Source organism: Elephas maximus, chromosome 14, assembly GCF_024166365.1.
Source record: "Elephas maximus indicus isolate mEleMax1 chromosome 14, mEleMax1 primary haplotype, whole genome shotgun sequence".
Taxonomy (NCBI): domain Eukaryota; kingdom Metazoa; phylum Chordata; class Mammalia; order Proboscidea; family Elephantidae; genus Elephas; species Elephas maximus.
Genome location: NC_064832.1, coordinates 90,260,035 through 90,282,702, shown reverse-complemented (window position 1 = coordinate 90,282,702; position 22,668 = coordinate 90,260,035). Strand labels below are relative to the sequence as shown.

At 39.7% G+C, this 22,668-nt stretch overlaps 1 protein-coding gene across 1 annotated transcript in view; it reads right to left on the bottom strand.

The window, feature by feature from the left end:
* The window catches only part of DNAJC3 (DnaJ heat shock protein family (Hsp40) member C3), an 86,651-nt gene that overhangs the window by 20,565 nt on the left and 43,418 nt on the right, over nucleotides 1–22,668 (bottom strand). Inside the window, exons 5-9 of the mRNA XM_049853440.1 lie at nucleotides 17,919–18,071; nucleotides 15,927–16,108; nucleotides 15,435–15,554; nucleotides 8,448–8,553; nucleotides 8,229–8,349 (exon numbers count right to left, since the gene is read on the bottom strand). Coding sequence (XP_049709397.1) covers nucleotides 8,229–8,349; nucleotides 8,448–8,553; nucleotides 15,435–15,554; nucleotides 15,927–16,108; nucleotides 17,919–18,071 — 682 coding nt within the window. The remainder of the gene's footprint in view (nucleotides 1–8,228; nucleotides 8,350–8,447; nucleotides 8,554–15,434; nucleotides 15,555–15,926; nucleotides 16,109–17,918; nucleotides 18,072–22,668) is intronic.

Here is a 22,668-nt window from a genome sequence, read left to right as displayed (position 1 = left end):
ATTATAAAATGTTAGCACAAGACTTTGCATTCCTTAAAGTTCTTTTAGCATTTACACACTGAATTAACAACTTTAATTGCCATTCATCCTAGAAAAATCTGACAATATGGACATAAGCTATTCCCACTGATTGGAAGAGTATGTTTTAAATGCTAGCTTATAAACCAATTGCAACATAAGCTTGCTACACATGGCCTACACCCATCTCTGCAGCCAGGTATCTTACTGACAAAATGCTATTTTAAAAAAAACTGTCAATTAACAGACCTGGATAACACACCAAAAGAGCAAAATCTTGAGTCTGTACACTTTCAAAATAAAGTCATTCATGCCCCAGTTATAACTCAAATGAAGATGATGTACTTTAAAATTACAAGTTAGAAGGATTTGTGATAGGTTTTGGGAACTTAAAATGAATACGACACAATTGCCCTCAAGAAAGTTAGTCTAGGGAAGACAACTACATTAAAATAAAGGACGATTTCACAAGGCACGCACCAGGTGTTGTGGGGGGAAAGACAAGGGCACACTCGCTTTGGATACACTGCTTTTGTCTGAAGACTCTCCGTCTTATAATGTGCACGTTTCTGTTACGGTACAAAAGCTGGGGCGGGGGTGGGGGGACCTGTGTATCTGTATCAAATTTCTAACTACAAACAAAAGTAGCTTTCTGTTATTCGATTATACATTCTGCATAGCCTGAGGTTAAAGGAGAGTTTGAATACTTAAATTTATATAAAACTTTTTTTCAGAAAGCTCCACGCTTCCAAATTCTTAATTATCCTCATGATATCGCTGTAGTGTGTGAGCAGTCAGCCTTAGACTGAAGGTAATGGAAATGTGTGCAACAGGTGTGAGGGCTGCCAAGAGAAGAGAGAGCAAGGGAAGATCCAAGTCTCACCCCAGAGCCTGAGGAGTTAGGACTTGTTGCTGTTAGGTGCAAGTCGGTTCCGACTCATAATGACCCTATGTACCACAGAACGAAACCCTGCCCGGTTCTACGCCACCCTCCCAGGTTATAACTAAGTTCTAACTTAGCAAGCACTAATCTCCTCTCCTTCACCACCCACCTCCCCATGCTCAAATCAGTGCTTAATGCCCTTTAAAATAGACATACAATTACTGTATTTTAACGCTTACAGTTCACATCCCGTTCTTACCATTCCAAGTCTCATCAGACACACATTTCTTAGTTTGAACTAAGTATGTCAAGGGAACGGCATCAGATTATTTCCAAGCAGATACTACTTCTCAGCAGGCAGTGAGGTAATACCTGGGTCTTTTTGCTGTGTTTGTACGAGGTAGTGGAAGTTACTTGCTAGCCAAAATACAGTACTCAGATGTCTCATAACAGTACGATTCAATTTTAAAGCAGTCTTTAAAATAAGCATAAAAAGGTATTATTTCTAACATCCCAGGGACACAAAAGCCTCCACTAAAGGCAGCATTTCGGTCCTGAGTCAATATGCTCATGATCAGATCCCGCAAAAAGCCTGCTATATCACACAAGTCGGTAACACTTAAAAACCTGTACGTAAGAGAGTTCCTTATGCGGGATGACCACATATACCATACGGCCTGTAGCCCCAGACCCCCTAAGGTACCAGCGATAAACTCTGGACAAAACATCAGAAAAGCAATTACCCGAAAGCAGCGGAGAGTGAACAAAAATTGGCAGATCCTGCAGTGGAATCAACACTTGGAAGAAGGCAATGGCACAGGATTGCTTTCCTGGCTTTTTTGTTGGTTTGCATGTTTGTGCTTGTTTTGGGTCTATTAATAAGTCTTTTAGACTGAGGGTCGGCCCCAGCTTGTACCTCATATGGAGCAACTACAACAGCAGTAGAAAACCTGCACTTTTTCCATCCTGAAGAATGACAAAGTTCAGAGCAACCAGAGCTGCTGGAAAGTGATGGTGGGGGTTCATGGAGAGATCTCAAAAAGGAAAAATCCAGAAAGGGGGAGCCACAAACTCAGCTCATAAATCTCCCTAAATCTCTAGTTGATCCTTGAACTATGCATGTGCAGGAAGACCACAAGCAGCTCAGCTAAAGCAAAAAGAAATAAACCAAATATTACCTGCCACCCGACTCAGAGCAGAGAACAGTTCTGCACATAAGGATTCAGTCAATTTAACTGCCTGAAAAAAGTACCGGGACTAACACTAATAAATCAGAACTCTTTTAGAATATAAAAGTTTCCAGAGTTTCCACAACATATCATTCACAATAATTAAGATATGACCTAAAATTACTTGACATGAAAAGAAACCAGAAAGCCTGGCCATTCTCAAGAAAAAAGGTGATTAACAAATACCAACCATAAGATGACCCAGATGTTGGAATAAGCAGTCGAGAACTTTAAAGCACCTATTATAACTGTGCAATGATGTAAAGGAAAATATGCTCACAAAGAATGAAAATATAGTAACTCTCAGAGAAAAAGAAAAACTTAAAAGAAAGCAAATGGATATTCTAAAGCTGAAAAATTCACTGTCATGAATAAAAAATCCACTGATGGGCTTAAAATTAGAATGGAGGTGTCATGTCAGTGAACTTAAAGATACAAGCCTGTACCCCAAGAAATTCTAAAGAAAGTTCTTCAGGTGAAAGGGAAAGAAAACCACTCAGATCTTAAGGAAGAAACGAAGAGTAATGAAAATGATAAACATGGGTAAATATGAAGTTTTTTCCTATTTTATTAAAACACATATGACTGTTTAAAGCAAAAAGTATAATATTAGATAGAACATACATAGATTTAACATATATGACAATTGTGTCCTTTATAGGACAGGAAGGGGGCATACGGACCAGGCGTATGGTTACCAGGTTTCTATATTTTGTGTGAAATGGTACAATATTAATTCCAACACATGTGAAAAATAAAGGATGTATACTATAAGCCCCAGAGAAACCACTGAAAAGGTAATACAAAAAGACAGAGCTAAGAACAAGCAGAAAAATTAAAATGGGATACTAAAAATATCCAAATAATCCAAAAGAGGGCAGGAAGGAAGGAACAAAGAATCAAAAACCAAACATACAAAAAGAAAACAAGTAGTAAAATGGCAGACCTAAATACACGGACATCAATAATCACATTAAATGTGAGTGAACCAAACACTCCAAACAAAAGACATTGCCAGAACTGATTTTTTTTTTTTTCTTAAAGGCAAGTTCCAGTTGTATGACATCCACAAGAGACGCTTTACAGGTAGTCCCTGAATCACGAGGTATTCAAGTTACAGCAAACCTCACTTACAACTTTTTTTTTTTTTGATACATCTTATTCTTAGTAATACATGCTACATACAATGTTGCAGTGCCTAATTTGCCCACGTTCTCATTCTCAGATGTTCACTAACAGATGCTCAATGTTATGACATGCTGTTCAAAACCCTGCCGTATAGAAGGCAATAATGAAAACTAAAAAAAAAAAAGAGGTGTTCAACTTACATCAGAACCAATTACAATGGAGTCATCGAACGGAACCCCGTCATAAACTGAGGACTGCCTGTATATTTACAGGTACAAAGACATTCAAAGTAAATGGATGCAAACATATACACCATGCAAATAATAAGATCAAGAAGGTGTAGGTGGCTCTATTAATATGAAATGAATGAGAATGGATAAACAAAATGTAGTATATTCATAAAGTGGAATACCGTATACTTAACACAAATAATGCGTGTTTCTGCGTTTGTTTGATAATTCATGAGATTTCAACCAGGCGAGTTAATCAGCTCATGCACAGTACCCCGCCAGCTGTCTCTGCAAAGACGAAGTCTAATCCAACCACCTGCTTCCAACTCATTAGTTGAAGCAAAGGTAGGGGCACTTATTTCAAGATTTGAAACTTTCAGAAACATCTGCCTTATAGTTTCTCATTGTATCTGTCCATTGTCATGACTGGTGTGTAAAAAACATCAATATATAAGCATCCTCCAACTTATAAAACCAAATTTAGGTATGACCCTACACAACAGGCTCTTCCAACAAAGAGCAACCTCTTCCCCTTCTCCCCATATTTGTGACCAAGAACCCCTGGTCAACAACCCTGAAAAAAAAGAGACAGCTGTGAGAAATTGGATCTGCTCACAAAGAATGGTCTCCTTGTTTAGGGACGAGTCCTCTGGCCCCCAAAGTACCCTCCCCCCAGGTTGTCCGAAGTGAATGCGGTACGCACAGGCACTTGCCTCAAAATTCCACTGATCTGAGACTCCTTTGTGTTGAAAATGCATATCTCCAGAAGCCTATCACAAACACAGTCATGAGCTGCGGAACGTCCACTCAGGCAACGTCCGACTGCATATATGTCCGAGGTCCCACAGGTTGTAACAGAGTTCAGAAATCCCCATCAGAGACAAGACCTAATGGACGTGGCAAACGCCAACAGCTTCTCACACATAACACATGTATCTCATGTCTCTTGTATGCAAAGCGGTTGTACTGCCAGGTATATAATGGTATAGTACGTACATAACCTGTAACACGTATGTCTCGACAGTCATAATAAACGCCTGTGTTACTGGTATATGTATGTACTGAATTGTACTTTCTATCATTATTTTATTGTGAACTTTCCCTATGTAATACGGTGTTTGTACAATGTCCAAATCACACAACATCCAGTTTCACAGAACGTATCATGGATGTTAAGTGACGCAGGACTGTATTTTAAATTTGACCACTCTTTTCCGAAAATACAGATGTAGTGGGGGCGTAAAAGTGCTGATGCAAGACGGTAGCATTCATTCCGAACACAGAACACTTCTCTGGGATGGAGCAGGCCTAGGCAGTGTCACAAGGTAGAGTCTAGGATGAGCAAAGGGCATAAGAATGTGGGTACAGGACGTCATATGAAGTCAAATAAATTTGACTTATTTGACAGTTTTTCCCGGCCAGCCTTTCATTCAGCAGAAGCAGTAATTAGCTTCTTGGTCTCAGAATCCTGGGTAATACAAAAAAAAAACAAAAAACCTAACCCGTTGCCATGGAGTCGATTCCGACTCATAGCGACCCTATAGGACAGAGCAGAACTGCCCCATAGAGTTTCCAAGGACCACCTGGTGGATTTGAACTGCTGACCTTTTGGTTAGCAGCCGTAGCACTTACCCACTACACCCCCAGGGTTTCTTTACTATTATTACTAGTAATAATTAAATAAACAAACAAAACTACTAGTTACAAAAAAATCAGTGGGGTCAGATGGAATTAATGCAGCAGTCATAGGCTAGACCAAGAAGTGAACTATCATATATGATACTGTTTGTACAGAAAAATCTACGCAAATTCCAAAAAAACGAGTGTAGTGGAAACCATCTAGAGGGTTACCAGGAGCACTGTGCTCAGCATTTTTGGAACATCACCTTATTTAATCGCCACAACAATCCTATGAGATAGATCCCATTCTTATCTCTATTTCACAGAGGACAAAAGTAAAACACAGCAGGCTAAGTGATTTGATTGCGACCACAAAGCAAAAATTAATGGCACGGCCAGATTCAAACCCAGTTCTGTCTAAATTAGAAATTCCTTACTCTTTCCACTATGACCTTATTGTTAAATACCATAAATTAGCTACATCTACTCATTCAGCAAATATCTGAGGGGCTGCTACATGCCAGGCACAAGTACCTGGGATACGAGTTTAAAACGACGCAGGTCCCCACCCTCACATAGCTTACGCTCTACAACTGCTCATCCCATAAGGACATCTGGGTCAGTCCTATATTCAAAATAAAGTTTTAGTATCCCTTCAATGTCCTTTTGTTCCCGCAAAAGCCATATAGGAGTATAGGAGACCTGACGATGACCCCCTTCATTCTGCATGATCTCAGAGGCATCCCTAAACAAGTCTTATTTACTTACTTTCTAGTGAGTGGAACCTTCTAATACATGTCCTGATAATTCCATCACAAGTCAGAAATTAATAAATCTCTATGTTCCACGATTGACTAAACTAAACCTATCGAATCCTTATTCATTATATACCGGCCATCATTTTAAAAATTGCTAAACAGAAAAAAAGGTAAAACCATTAAACAGGAGAATATGGAAAGCATTCATATTTTAACTCAGGATTTCAACTAGAGAAATGTTATTAGTTCAGTTAAGTAAGATTTGTTACTCATTTGCATCAGTCACTAAACCTCAGATTCTATCCCAAACGATTCAAGTCATTCCTGCCAGTTTCCACGCAGGATTTTCTTGCAAATTTAGAGAGCAGGAAGGCCAGTCTCTCTCAGTGGGGCTGCCTGGTGTCCATACTTGTGATTCGAACATACAACTGACTTTTGTAAAACCATAATTTAGAAATTATGGTTTTCACTGTACAAAATCTAAACCCAAAAAAGAAAGACAACTAATACACTCTGATTTAGAAGAAATTCTTTAAACAAAAAAACAAACTTCAAAGGTAGAGCTATTACATTCACTCGGTATTAGGCATCTTTTTCTCCAAGGGGTAAGCAGTTTCCCTAAAAAGCAAGCAAAGGACAGGAAGTAGACGAATGGACACAGGGACCCAGGGTGGAAAGGGGGAGCGTGCTGTCACGCTGTGGGGATTGCAGCCAATGTCACCGAACAATATGTGTATAAATTTTTTAATGAGAAATGAACTTGAGCTGTGAACTTTCACCCAAAGCACGGTAAAATAGAGCAAGTCAGTTTAACGTTCAGGTTGTAAACGCACGTCTGAAAACATATTTAGCAGCCTCTGTGATTTAACCTTCTTTACAGGTAAGCTTCTCATATTCTTCTGCAGCTTCTCTAATTTCACAGTAAGAGTTAAATAAAGGTTCACATACAGAAGAAAGAAGCACTTTTGACGCAGAGTCCCAGAAACTAACTAGAATGTGAAACCCTGAAGTGAAGTCACCGCCCGGAGCAGACGCAGCAGCTGAAGGCGTCTTCTGTGCAGCTCTCCCCCTCATCGGGGCGCTCTTACAATATTAACACTTACCATTTTGACTGCAGACACGTCAAGCCTCAGTCAGACCTTACTGACTACACTATAAAAGTGTCCCCTAAGTAATAACCAGCCATCATCACTCCCCCGAAAGGGCTTAGGAATAAGACTCTTTTCAAATTGGAGAAATGAGATAAAAGTAAGTAACCAGTTTCCCTCAAAAAAAAAAAAAAAAACAACAACAGTGGACCAGAAATCAAGCTTTCAGCATTCAAATATTTCATTTACCTGTAACACAAACTTACTGATTCAATCTGATTTGAAATAAAAACTTTGCAATAAGGGTAAGGTTCACTTCTTTTTTAAAAAACCACCTCATTTAAATGTTCATAACATACTGTCAGATGAAAAAAATCACAGATCGATACATACGAAAGGATTCTGTTTGTAAAAAAAAAAAAAGGGTATTACGACACATGCCTCAATTATCTTCCAGAAACAAGGGTGCTGCCTTTACTCAAGGTCCTTCCAACATCTCGCAGAAATGGCTTCGATTGCTTCACTCTGAACAAACTGATCAAGCAGCTGTCCTCATGTCACTGAGAGCTGGGGGGGGTCACAGAGGATCATTCCACATTTAGGTATATAACCTCCATATGTATGCCTTGTATGTATGTGTAATATGTATACTTTGCATACGCACAGAATATATGTATATATGCATAAAATAGAATAATATATACGTTCTTGTTAGTTGCCCTCGAGTTGATTCCGACTCATGGCGACCCCTCGTGTCCAGGCTAGAACTGCTCCACAGGGTTTTCAAGGCAGTGACCTTTCAGAAGCAGATCGCCAGGCCTGTCTTCCAAGGTGCATCTGGGTGGGTTCAAACCGTCAACCTCTCAGCTAGTAGTTGAGCCCTTAACTGTTTGTGCCAGCCAGGGTCTCTACTGTATATGTACACAGACAAGCGTCTGGAAGCGTGTAAACAAAAAATGAACAGTAATTACCTCTGGATTATATGAGTACATATAATTTTAAGTTTCTAATGCGTTACCTGTGCTCTCTAGCTTGTCTACAATAAAGCAAGCTACAATTTTTATTCTCATATTCCTCTGATCTCCTTCCCCGTGCAGTAAATCACCTAAGTGCCACTAAGGAATGATAATGCTCAAGTTCAGTGCCATTTTTCTAAAATTCTCCAGGTTTCCAGGTACTCTGGTAGACCTCATCTAAACACAAGGGAGCTAAACGTGTAAATTTAATATACGTCAACTGTCAGGTACTGCAGGTCAAACTCCTTAAATACTTACCTTCGTCGTACATTTCTTCTACCAAATAGGCCTCTGCTCGGTCTTTGAGCGCATTCACGTTGTCAGGCTCCAGCTGTAAGACTTCAGAGCATATTCTAATAGCTTCAACTGGCTTCTCGTCCTAAGAGGAAATGTTAGAAAAGAATTTATGGCTCTTACTCCACAAGTTCTCATGGCTCTTAAGGCTCATTTTACAACTGCGAACAACTCAGCTGTTACCTTAGAAAAGCAGTGGCAGATCCTTTCTTTTGAACGAATTGTATATTCAGGAACACTTGGCTCTGTTTTCATTACTGATTCATATTTGCTGGTCGCATCTGCGTATCTGTTAAATGAGCAAATTGTTAATGAGTAACAATGAAATTCTATTTCCAGAGCTGTTGAAAAGGCCCCCTACTCTTCCCCTAAATATCGCTTAATCAATTCACTGCCTGGGCATCAGCCTTGAAATGCGATTCGACCTTAGTAATCTAGCCAAGCACAGACAGCGCTCTCTGCAATGAAGAGTTAGCAGAAGAAACACAGGAAGGCAGGAAACGTACAAGGACAAATGGATGCATACTGGTGCACACCAAACAAATCAAACGGTGAACTTCTTTACAGAAAACCTTCAGGAATTTGAAACCGAGTAAAACACCTTGTTAAAATCTGACACCTAGCACTTTCAGCAAAACAGAGACCAAGTTTTATTTCTTGGTTACATCTCACTTTCATGAAATACCGGAGCTCATTACCAGCCATTTCACATGATTGCCAACATCCACAACTAAGTACAAGGCAGATGCCTTGAGGAAAGAACCTGCCTGGACACCCAACTTTACCACCTTTCTAAAAACAATAAGCTATTTCAGCAATTTTTTTTTTAATGGAGTACGGTGGTGAAAACTATTAAATGAGTTTCCTTGATAATGGAAAATTAAAAGATTTAACTACATGCCATACCCACCCCACTACTGTAAAGTTGATTCCGACTCACAGTGACCCCATAGGATTTCCAAGGCTATAAATCTCTATGGAAGCAGAATGCCACATCTTTCTCCGGCAGAGCTGCTGGTGGTTCTGAACCGCTGACCTTTTGGTTAGCAGTCAATTGTTTTAACCACTGTGTCACCAGAGCTCCTTCTACATGCCATAACAACAACAAAAAAATCCATTACCGTCAAGTCGATTCCAACTCATAGTGACCCTAGAGGACAGAGTAGAACTGCCCCGTAGGGTTTCCCAGGCTGTAATCTTTACAGAAGCAGACGGCGCATCTTTCTCCTGTGGAGTAGCTGGTGGGTTTGAACGGCCGGCCTTTAGGTTTACAGCCAAATGATTTACCACTGTGCCACCTCAACTCCCTCTATATGCCATAAACAAACAAACAAAAAAAAACCTGTTGCCGTTGAGTTGATTCCAACTCATAGTGACCCTATGGGACACAGCAGAACTGCCCCATAGAGTTTCCAAGGAGCGCCTAGTAAATTCAAACTGCTAACCCTTTGGTTAGCAGCTGTAGCTCTTAACCACTGAGCCACCAGTGTTTCCCCTTCTACATGCCATAGTGGGATGTTATTCCCAGTGTGCTGCAATCTTCACATTTAAAAATGCTGATACATTCAAACACAGGTTTAAGTATAATGCATAAACAAAAAGCTAGTTCTGCTTCCAGGAAGCTTAAGTAAATGTTTTTCTCCATTTCCTCTAAGTACAACTAAAATCTCTAGACTTACATGTAACAAAACATAAGAGGACTCTGAGAGGGGAAAAGAAGGCGGCAGGCTGACTAGGGACCTGAGGACTCAGGGAACAACATGGTGGTAAGATCCTGGGGCTTTCTTTTTGCCTCATATATCCAAGACTTGGAGCTGAAAAGCAGGCAACCCAGAAATGCCAACAAGCTCAGACCAAAAAAAATAGCCTGATGTCTCCAGGAAAAAGTAGCCTGGCACAGCAGAAAATTCTTGACAACAACCACTAGTCCAGCCAAACACCACAAAAAAAAAAGCCGCAGCCCCACCCTTACCCACATCAGCAAAGGCTGGGTGGGGAGAGATCTGCACCCTCATAAGACTATGACGAGGCACCCCAACATCCCTACCAAGTAGGCCTCAGAGAAGGTCCAAGAGGGAGCCTGGAGTTTCTTCCACGTAGACCAAGCCAGTAAGAAGCTCCCTCCCGCTCCGCCAGGGTCAGTGGAGACCATGTGAAAGGCCTGAACTCTCACACTCACCAAGCAGTCTGAGGAGCTCCCACCCTTATCAACAAAAGCCAGGTGTGAAGCTTCTACCTCTGCTGGTCAGTAACATGGTGGTCCCCACCCCTCCCCTGCTGCAACAATGTCAGAAGAAAAAAAAAAATAGCTAAAACTGTTTTAAATAAGATCTGGAGTCTCATAAAAATAAAATGTCAGTTTCAACTGAAAAATAACTCATCCTATCAAAAGCAAGGAAGATTTCAAACTGAACGAAAATAGACAATCAGCAGATGCCAACACTGAGATGACAAAAATGTTAGAATCACCTGACAGAGGTTTTAAAGCAGCCATGAAAGAGGATGGGACTCAAAAAGTACTCGGAAAAAGAATGGCTGGAAACTTACCAAGTTTGACGACAGACATAAACCTACAGATTCAAGAAGTTGAGCGAACTCCAAACAAGATAAATATATAGAAATCTGTGCCAAGAGACATGGTAAATAAACTTCTGAAAACTAAAGACAAGGAAGAAGTCAGAGGAAAAGAGAGCTTATCCCAGGGAAGGGGAACAATTGGAATGACAGTGGCTTTCTGCTCAGAAACCACAGAGGCAGAAAGAAGTAGCACAATGCATTTCAGGTGCTGAAATACGAAATCCTATATTCAGTGAAAATATCCTTCAGAAATGAAAGGAAAATCAAGAAATTCTCAGATGAAGGAAACTTAAAGAGAATTTTGTCACCAGCACACCTATCCTAAAGGAAGTTCTCTAAACAGAAAAGATCGACGGAACCTTGGAGCGTAAGGAGAGAAGACTCTGGTAAACAAAAATACGGGTAAATATGTTTTCCTTTTCCTCAAGTTTTCTAAATAATGTTTGATGGTTGAAGCAAAAATTATAACACTGTCTGACACAGTTCTTAATGTAGGAAACATTTAAGACAGTCATAAGCAGGGAGTTGGGGGTAAAGTTCCTATACTTCACTTAAACTGATAAACTGACAATACCAGTACACTGTAATAAGTTCTATGTATGTACTGGATTACCTAGAGCAAACACTTAAAAAGCTATACAGTAAGTCCCCAGGTTACAAATGTCAGACTTACGGACAACTCGTACTTGCCCTCTAATGTTGTGTAAATTTGCCTGCACTTTGAAGCAACTGAACCAACCCCTACTGCAACAAAACCCTTCCTAACAATATCTTCGCTTGCTGCACGTGCAGCTTTTAAATCGTCGAAAAGACTTCAAGCTTCTCCCTGCACTAAAAAAAACAAAACCAAACCCTTTGCTGTCAAGTTGATTCCAACTCATAGCGACCTACAGGATGGAGTAGAACTGCCCCATAGGGTTCCCAAGGAGCAGCTGGTGGATTCGAACTGCCGACCTTTTCTTAGCAGCCCAGCTCTTAACCACTGCACCACCAGGGCTCCCTTTCTTGCACTAAAGTAAGACTAAATAAGAACCATACACACCCGTTGCAGATTATCTACAAAATCTACAAAACCTTACATACGTAGGAACAGATCTCGTTTGTAATCCAGGGACTGCCTGTACAAAGAAACACGCTCAAAAATACTACAGATAAATCAAAACGTAACTCTTAAAAATGTTCACGTAATCCACAGCAAGATAGGAAAAAGAAAACAGAACAGAAAACAAAAAATACAATAGCATACTTAAGCCCTAACATACCAATAATTATGTTAAATGTAAAGGGTCTAAATACATCAAGTCAAAAGTAGAGGCTGGCATGTAAAAACCTGACTCAACTACATACTACATACTAGCTACAAGAAACTCACTTCAACTTTAACACTATAAGCAGGCTGAAAGTAAAAGGATGGAAAAAGATATATTATGCAAACATTAATCAAAAGAAAGCAGGAGAGGCTATATGAGATAAAGTAGACTTCATAGCAAAGAAAATTAACAAAGATAGAAAGGGACATTTTAGAATATTAGAAGGATCAGTTCACTAAGAAAATATAACCATCCTAAATGTATATGCACCAAACAATGGAGTTGTTAAGAGTATGAAAAGACAAGCTAGGAAGTGGGAGAAGTTATCTTCAAATCATACACTCAGCAAAGGACTAATATCTAGACTATATAAAGAACTCTCAAAACTCAACAGTAAAAAAGCAAACAATCCAATTAGAACATGGGCAAAAATCACAAAGAGACATTTCACTGAAGATACGTAGATGGCAAATAAGCACACAAAGGGATGTTCAACATCCTTAGCCATTACCAAAAAACCAAACCCAGTGCCGTCGAGTCGATTCAGACTCATAGAGAGAAATACAAATTAAAACCACAGTGAGATATCACTACATTTACCAAAATGGACAAGACAGAAAACTGGGACAACACTAAATGTCATCAAAGATACAGAGAAAGGATATGATACGTTGCTAGGAGAAATGTAATATGGTACAGCCGCTCCGGAAAGCAATTTAGCAGTTTCTTATAAAACTAAACGTGCAACTACCACAGAACCCAGTAATTGCGATGCTGGGCATTTACCCCAGAGAAATGAAAAGCTGTGTTCACACAAAAACCTGTACAGGGATGTCCAGTGCTGCTTTATTTATAATAGGTAAACCCGGAAACAGCCCAGATGTTCTTCAGTGGATAAATGGTTCAGCTGTGGTACACCCATTCCATGTTAATACTACTCAGCAATAAACAGGAAAGAACCACGACCTGGGTCAATCTCCAGAGAAGTTACATGACAAATTACAGACACAGAGGACAGGTTAGTGTGGCCAGAAGTTAAGAAAGGGTGGGTATAAAAGGACAACGTGAGGGATCCCTGTGGTGACAGAATTATTCTGCATCTTGACTTATTCATGCCAATAGTCTGTTGTGACATTGTACTGTACTTTTGCAAGATGTTACCACTGAGGTCAATTGGGTAAAAGATGTGCAGAATCTCTCCACTTTATTTCTTACAACTGCCTATGAATCTACAATTACCTCAAAATAAAAAGTTTAATTAAAAAAAAATTGATACTCAAAACTTATTTTAAATATATAACTGCATACAGCTTTCTATAAAAGCCACTTGCTAATTAACCTGATATAATTACTCAAAAGACATTCTGGTTTAGTTGAAATGAGCAACTCAAAAAATAAAATTTGCTCCTTGGATAATTTTTTTTTTATTGTGCTTTAGGTGAAAGTTTACAAATCAAAACAGTCTCTCATACAAAAATTTATATACACCTTGCTATATACTCCTAACTGATCTCCCCCTAATGAGACAACACAGTCCTTCCCTCCACTCTCTCTTTTCTTGTCCATTCCGCCAGCTTCTGACCTCCTCTGCCCTCTCATCTCTTCTCCAGACAGGAGCTGCCCACATAGTCTCATGTGTCTACTTGATCCAAGAAGCTCATTCTTCACCAGTATCATTTTCTGTCCCATAGTCCAGTCCAATCCCTGTCTGAAGAGTTGGCTTTGGGAATGGTTCCCGTCTTGGGCTAACAAAAGGCCTGGGGACCATGACCTCCGGGGTCCTTCTAGTCTCAGTCAGACCATTAAGACTGGTCTTTTTACAAGAATTTGGGGTCTGCATCCCACTGCTCTCCTGCTCTCTCAGGGGTTCTCTGTTGTGCTCCCTGTCATGGCAATCATTGGTTGTGGCCAGGCACCCTCTAGTTCTTCTGGTCTCAGGCTGATGTAGGCTATGGTTTCTGTGGCCGTTTCTGTCTCTTGGGCTCATAATTACCTTGTGGCCTTGGTGTTCTTCATTCTCCTTTGCTCCAGGTGGATTGAGAACCATTGATGTATCTTAGATGGCCGCTTGCTAGCGTTTAATGCCCCAGAAGGCACTCTCCAAAGTGGGATGCAGAATGTCTCCTTAATAGGTTTTATTATGCCAATTGACTCAGATGTTCCCTGAGACCATGGTCTCCAAATACCACCCCTGCTGTCCTGGCCTTCGAAGTGCTCAGTTTATTCAGGAAATTTCTTTGCTTTTGGTTTAGTTCTTGGATAATTTTTGATAAACTATAAATACTAGCTCTTTCTATTCCCAGCGCCTTGATTTTAGGAAACGTACAGCATCTAGAACCTGAGCATCCCCCACAGACGCTGAGGGCGCACATTCTCCTGATGGCCACCTACAAGGGTAGTAAGAGCAGTGCCGTGTGGAATGCCCTTTACTCCTCAACTCGCCGGCCCCACCCTACAAACCACCAGCAAACAACACTCACACAATCACAACCTCTTACTTCTGGCAACTCCTACTTATTCTTTAAGATGAGAGTTTAAGTACCTATCACTTTCTCCAAAGAGTGCGTCTTCCTTATTCCTGGCCTTCACCACTCGGGAATGAATTAGATGGCCCTCCCTAGCATTACAGTATAATCTGCACACATTTCTATCGCTCTAGGTATCATACTACCTTTAATGATCAGTTTATATTCTTGTCTCCCACACTAAACTATAAGTTTCTTTCCGCCCCCCTCCCCCCATAACATTTTATTGCATTTTTGGTGAAGGTTTACATGGTGGTTTAAGTCCCCTTCAACAATTTCTACGGGCTGTTCAGTGACATTGGTTCCATTCTTCACACTGCATGAACATTCTCATTCTTTCTGTTTTGGTTGTTCCGTTTCCAGTAATCTAGTTTCCCTGCCCCCTTACATTCTCACCTTTGTTTTAAAGTAATTGTTGACAATTTGGTCTAAACTATATGTTTCTTAAACCAAAAACTACAGTCTAATTCATTTCTGCACTCCCAGTATACAGTTCACTGCCTGACACAGGAGATACTCAATAAATATTTACTGAAATATAAACAAATCTGCTGGCAAGGACACTGTGCACTTATTATTATATTCTGCCTTATTCCCAAACATGCACCATCGTGGTAGTCTCGGTAAGGCCCAGTGCTATCTAGAATACTCTTCTCTGAATGGCTAAAAAGGAACAGAACAAGCAGTTCAACTGTTCTGCTGTGACTGCCGTCAGATACATAAGGGCCCCTAGATGGTCTGGAAAAGCATATTCTTACCTGCCATCTCTGATGAGCTCTTCAGCTGACTCAATCAGCTTGTTAAGTTTCTTTACTTGTTTGTAGTGTGCAAAACACCTTTTATGATCCTGGTCAAGTTTAAGGCATTCACGAACTTCACTGATCATGTATTTTAAAAAAGGAAAATACTCCGAGTCAAAATAATGAGTTGTTTCTCCATATCAAATATAGAAATCACAATAAAAGATATTAACTCAAATTAAAACAATTTATGTAAGCTAGGCATTAAATCCTCCATTTTGTTTCTGCAAATGTAACAGCCTTCCTATTCATTTTAATAAGCATGCTTCATGAAAATAAACTATGTGGAATTAGAATAACTTAGAGATAGTATGAAATATACAAATGTATATAGAATATAAAAATAGTCTCAGCCAGTCATAATCTTACTAATTTAAAATTAAGAAAAGACAGGAGTGATATCTTACTGCCCACAGTAAAGGGGTGATCAGCTGCGTGAACAGCACTGACCTGAGGGACAGCTCGTGGTCTCCTAGCTGGTAGTATAGTGTGCTGATCTTATAAAAGGCCTCTGTATTATCATTCTTCAACTTGGACGTAGCTTTTAAATCACTTATAGCTTTCCTGGGTTCCCCTTCTTTTATGAAACACTCAGCCCGAAGCTCCCGTAGCTCTGCATCCCAAACACAAACCTTGAGAAACAGAAGAGCTCGTCTTTAAGGAAGAAGCAGCAGGTTACGCACTTTCACACTTGCACCTCACATATCTTTATCTACATGATTTATCAGGATAAAACACCCTCAGTTAATGTGATGGCTTCTACACTGTAAACAGTATTAAAAAGACATAAAATTTAGACTGACAAAAATGATAACCAACTCGAAATAATTTCTCCAAGGATCTGGTAAATGAACCTTAATGGGGGAAAACAGGAACAAGGCCCTTTCCCCATGTCCCTCAGTTACATAATTCTGAAACTTAAAAAAAAAAGGAAGCACATTTGATTTTCAAGAGAATGTTCTATAATTAGATTTTTGTACTTAACAATTCTAATTTCTAGTCAAAAAATAAATCTAGAGTCTGAATTAAACAATTTTTTCTAGTAATAACTACATGAAACTCTTATAAAATGTAATCTCTTTGAAATTAAATCCTCATATCAAAGAAAGAAGAAACAATGTGCAAAGCCATGAAGTTGAGACTTCACAGTTGCTATTTTATGAAAAAGCCCACAGTGTTTAGTAAGCACATTTGTGGTTGTTGTTAGTTGCCCCCTCATGTGTGCGCAGCATTTCCATTCCAGAAATGCTCCACAGGGTTCTCAAAAGCCGATCACCAGGCCTCTCTCTGGAGGCACTTCTGTGTGGGTTTGAACTGCCAATCTTCCAGCGAGTAGTCGAGGCTTCACTGTTTGTGCCACCCAGGGATACCTAGTAAACACATTAGTGTTCTTCAAAACATAAAGCCAAAAACTCATCGGTAAGGCCTGTGGAAGCACCTTTAAATATTCCTTAGAGCTACTCTAAAGTCATGTCAACTTCTCACAAGTGCTCAGCTGCTAACCGAAAGGTTGGCGGTTCCAACCCAACCATTGGTTCCATGAGAGAAAGACCTGGCAATTTGCTCCCATAAAGAGTACAGCCTACAGAACCCTATGAGGCAGTTCTGCTCTGTCACATGGGGTGGCTACGGGTCAAAATTGACTCAAAAACACCCAACAACAACAATGAAAATTGATAAATACATTAAGTATCATGGACAATCCCCTTAAAAAAAAAAAATTTTTTTTTTTCTCCCCCCAAAATGGACAGTCAAAGCCCTGGGAGGTAAAAATTACAACTCTGTATTTCTCTAATAAAGCATTAACAAAATAATTATGCAAAATATGTATTTCACTGGACATCCCATGATTTCCTCTGTAAAAGTATCAAAGAAATACCCATTCTACATTCTTCACAGATTTACTGCCAAGATTAAATGAAACTGTACATGGTAAATACGTATAAACTATGATTGCTTCCATTTGAATATTTTAGATTTACTTCTGAAGCCATTTATCATTAAATCCCTCAGAAGCAAGACAACTCTAGGCTCAGGTTTCCCTATCTGGAATCTTTTGACTCCCGCCACCTCCTCACCTGCCTTCCCTAAAACTTCTCACTCTAAACACTCCTCTTTCCTCCCAAACATTATTTTTCCTTTTTCTTCAACCGTTTCATCTTTTACCCTATACTTTAACGTCCAGTGTTTTCTTCACCCAAAATGTAAAACCAAATCAAAACAGCAAAGCAAGCAACGCATAAAAATATGTAACCCACGTTCCACAGAACATTCACAGAAATTCTGTTCTATGTAAACATGAGCTATCACTTAGAGCTGAAAGGACCACTCTAATTTACCCTGAATTGGTTATTTGTGATATGTAACATGTCAAAGTGCGTAAATATTCTTTATGGTAAAAACTAGCGTTAGGCTTGTCGGGGCAACATCGAGGAAACTTACCTCCAATATCTTATCAAGGAAGGTTATAGCAGTGATATAATCTGCGCTTTCGAAAGCGTACAGTGCTTGTGAACGCAAGTGTTGCATCTCATCAGATTTTTTAAGTTGGGACCGGGCTTCCTTTTCTTCATTTTCACTTGGATTAGATTTGAGCTATAAGAATAAAATCATATTAAACAGTGTTTTTAATCTCTTAAATCTAATATCCATAATATGCACAAAGATCTGACCATTTCAAATATTGAGTTCACTGGGGGAAAGGAGTACAGAGACACTGATGAAGCTGACTGGCCCAGTGACTTGCTCCCTGGTGCGCTCTTCATTACATACAGCTCTGCATAAGCAAATTAACTTGAGTTCCATTTATCCCGCCTTCTAGTTATATTTCCTAAGCATTAAGTTTTAAGTATAAAATAATTTTATCAAAATAATAAGAAATGAAATAAAGCACAGGGAAATTTGAGGGAGAGGAATTTTTTAGAGAGGTTACAGGACAGAAGGAACCCTAGTGGCGCAGTGGTTAACCGTTCAGCTGCTAACCAAAAGGTCAGCAGTTCAAATCCACCAGCCGCTCCATGGGAACCCTATGAGGCAGATCTACTCCGTCCTACAGGGTTCCTATGAGTCAGAATCGACTTGACAGCAATAAGTTTGGTTTTTTTACAGGAGAGAAAAAGATTTGATACTGGAAGAATTATGGTGCAATAAAAAGAACTTACAGATTAAAAGTAGAGTTGTAGTACCTTACCAAAAGGCTTATAATGAAGTTTTAAGAGATGTGCACCTTGCCCCCCAGCTTTATCAAGGTGTAATTTATATATCATAAAATTCACCTATTTTAAGTGCACAGTGTGATGATTTTATAATAAATTTACTAAGTTGTGCAGCCATCACCACCGTTTCAGAACATTTTCATCACCCCGGTAAGACCCCTTGTGTTTGTGTAGCTAACCCCCATTCTCACCCCCAGTGCAACGCTGACTCTTAACAGTTTCTTCCTACAAAAGGAAAATCCTAAACTGACTGTCTCAGAAAAATTGGGTGCCTACACTAAAAAGCTATGGATTTCTTTGGAACTTTTTTCTTTAAGATGTATTATATTTGACATCTAGTATTCTTCCTAGTTAGTGGCAGTTGTGGGGTCCAGTTCTGAATGAGATGCAGACATGGGAAAATTATTTACAGAAATTTCTCTCCCTCAACAGACCATGCATATGCCTTCCCTTCTTAGTAGATTCATTTTTAAAAGCATACCCGCCACCCATCTCATGGGAGAGCGTGCTCCAAGTTAGAAACGTTAAGATTATTTCTTGATAGAGGGTCTGTATTACTCTATTTTGCTTTTTTAGAATATTTGAGGCAATCTACTGTGTCTGTTTTAACCCTTAGCTTTAGAAGGAATAAACTGGATTCAAAGTAGAATATTCATAGGTAACTAGGATTGTGTCTGTAACCTCTGCTTATCTGGGGGCAGATTTTTCCTAGTGATTATATATCCAGTTTAAGGGTGTTGCTTTAGGGCCACAGCACACTTGTCTGTGTCTGTTTTATCACTCTGGGGTCTGCAGTCCTTCTGACGATCCACATTGGAAAGAATATGAATGTACGCATGCTGTCGCCCTGATAATGTGCTTCTTATACGTAAACCACTGGACCTTCCTGGATAGAACGCATTAAAGGCCACCTCTGCTGGATGAAATCTGCATCTTTTTTTCTCCCAAGCTTTAGAATCTTGTCTCTTCCACACACTTTTCCTTGTTGGAAGGTGGAGGAAGAAGCCGCTAAGTCTTGAGCTGGAGAATGGAGGCCTGGGTCTCAGGCAATGCTCAGGCGACGGGAATGGGCAAGAGGGACTGAGAGCAGGTCACCAGCGCCTCTGAGGGGCATAGAAAGAGGGGATAAGGAAAGGGGGGGTTCTGATCCCATAAATTGCGCCATAACAAATATGTGTAGCTTTAAGTTGCTAAGTTCGGGTCATTTGTATGCAGCCATAGATAACTAATAGGGTAGTAATGCAACATGGAGGTTTTACCATTTCTCAGTGGCCAGGTTGTAAATATTCCTAAAGAGACTATATTATTAATGTTTTGAAACAAAATGTAAATGAAAAATGAAATAAATTTAACTTCAAATTTTGACTTTATCATTTACTACCTGCACGTGGAAGAAGCATCACTTTTTTCACCAATAAAAAGATAATAATACACCCAGAGTAGTCGTCACTAAGAGACTAAAAAGCTATTGTACCAACACACAGCAAATGCTCAAAAGAATGCTAATAAAAATTTCCAACTTCTTTTGTGACCTTTCTACAATATATAAATTCAAAATAAGGGCAGAATGCAAATTCTGATAGCATACGGTTATTTCCAAAAGATGTAATACACAGTTTAAAAAGATGCTCAATTTATTTCCCATTGCAACTTAAATGGGGTACTCTCTGTTAAAAGTTACAGCAATTAAGGTCTTGGGATAGTAAGAATTAATTTGATTCCTCTGAGATCAAAATAAAATTAAGACTGGCATCAAATGCATTTGCTGAACTGATTACGGCTCAAAAGATTAGTATGTCTAATGTTTAATTAGGTTTTGGAGGTTTAAGTAGCACAAATGCAGGGTTTTTGGTTGATATGATTTGATAATATATAGAAAAATACATAATACTTGCTGCAAAAGACCTCTTCAAAGTGTTAAAAAGCAAAGATGTCACTTTGAGGACTAAGGTGCACCTGACCCAAGCCATGGTGTTTTCAATCTCCTCATACGCATGTGAAAGCTGGACATTGAATAAGGAAGACCGAAGAAGAATTGATGCCTTTGAATCACGGTGTTGTCGAAGAATACTGAATATGCCATGGACTGCCAGAAGAACAAACAAATCTATTTTGGAAGAACGGCCAGAATGCTCCTTAGACGCAAGGATGGTGAGACTTCATCTCATATACTTTGGACATGTTATCAGGAGGAATCAGTCCCTGGAGAAGGATACCATGTTTGGTAAAGTAGAGGGTCAGCGAAAGGGAAGAAGCCTTCAATGAGTTGGGCTGACACAGTGGTTGCAACAATGGGTTCAAACATAGCAACAACTGTGAGGACGGCGCAGGACTGGGCAGTGCTCTATTATACATAGGGTCTCTGTGAGTTGGAACCAACTTGATGGCACCTAACGACACCACAGAACATTTTCCAGTGACTTCGAGAATCTGCCTTCACACATTCTTTCTGCAATCTCTATTAAAAGAATGATACAAAATAATACTGACTAATTTGAATGGACCAAAAGAGAGAGAGAACTAAAATGTTAAAAAATAATAGTATCTAAGTCAGGAGATAGGTGATTTGGTTAAAGCATTCTCGAGTCCTTGTATTTTTCTAAAGGAAACTAAGAAATTGATTAAATTTCATTATGCATAATGTTAAAATTCCTTGGGTAGTAACTAAGAGAAAAAAAGTATAGCATGTGTAACAGTATAGAAAGAATAAAACAAGGAAAAAAATCTAAATCAGTGGGGTAGGGAGATCAGGAAGAAAGGAGAAAGGGGTGGACTAATAGAAAAAAATAAAAAAAAGTTGGATAAACAGAATCCAAGAGAAATACAGACAAAAGATACAATTTACACCAACCAGGTCTGTTCATACCAAAAGCTGCTGAAGACACAGGGCTCTGGGAACTCTGCCGGATTTTGGGTGGGAGCATAAATTAGCATAGCCATTTAACAGACAGTGTGAAACTGCTCTGCCAGGTTAAAAATGCCCTTAACCTCGAAAGCATCCATTACCTTCCTAGGTACACACCCTACAGTAGTGATTTTCACAGTGTCATGAGGACCTCAGGAAGTCTGAACATCCTTTCAGAGCTCTGTTCAGATAAAAGCTTGTATGGATAAAAGATGATAAAGAATTCATTCAAAGTGCCAGATAAAGCAGTGGATTTTATTGTAACAGAGTTACTGAAAGTTCACGGATAAGCCTCACACTCCCTCTTCCCCTTCTGCCTCATCTCTGAGCAAGCCAGTAAGAGGGCCCATGTGCTCCTTCATTTGGCCCAGGCAGAATGTTCAAACCACCAAAGCCCCAGTCCACAAGCAGGAACCTTCACAATAGCCCCACATCTAACCACAACAAAAATCAAGCCAGTCTCCTTTCTCGGTCTCTCAAGTCATTTTCAGACCAGCTTGGGAGGACTGCCCTGGTCTCCCCTAGAAAGTCTCATTATGTGAGCAATAACCCTTTTCCTACCATCCTGGTAAGTGTGTCATTATCAATCTCAACATCCAAACCAAATTTTGAGTGGGGGTCCACCAAGTCTATGCAGAGTGGCCACAATGCCTTAAACTCACACCTGACATCCTGTTAGCTGTTATTTCAGAAAACAACCCAATTCTGCCTACTTTTCTCCATTTCCACTACTACTATACCAGGATTGTCCCTCACGTGGTAAGAGGCAAATGCCTCTAGGTCTTCCTGCCTCTATGTGTGCCCCCGACAATCCAACCTCCTCCTAGTAAAGGATTATCTTCCTAAAACATAAATGACAACAAGTCACGCCTGATTAAAACCCTCCAATAGCCTCCCACCACACTTAGAATAAGATCCAAATATTGACCAGGACCAAACAATTTTACGTGATGTGATTTCTCTGTTTCCTAACCCTTCCAGCCTCCATGTTCCAGGGTTTTAATACACCAACGCTCCCTTGTCAGTTACCAGGTGGGGCTCCCTAACCAGAATGGGCAAAATAACTGTGAAA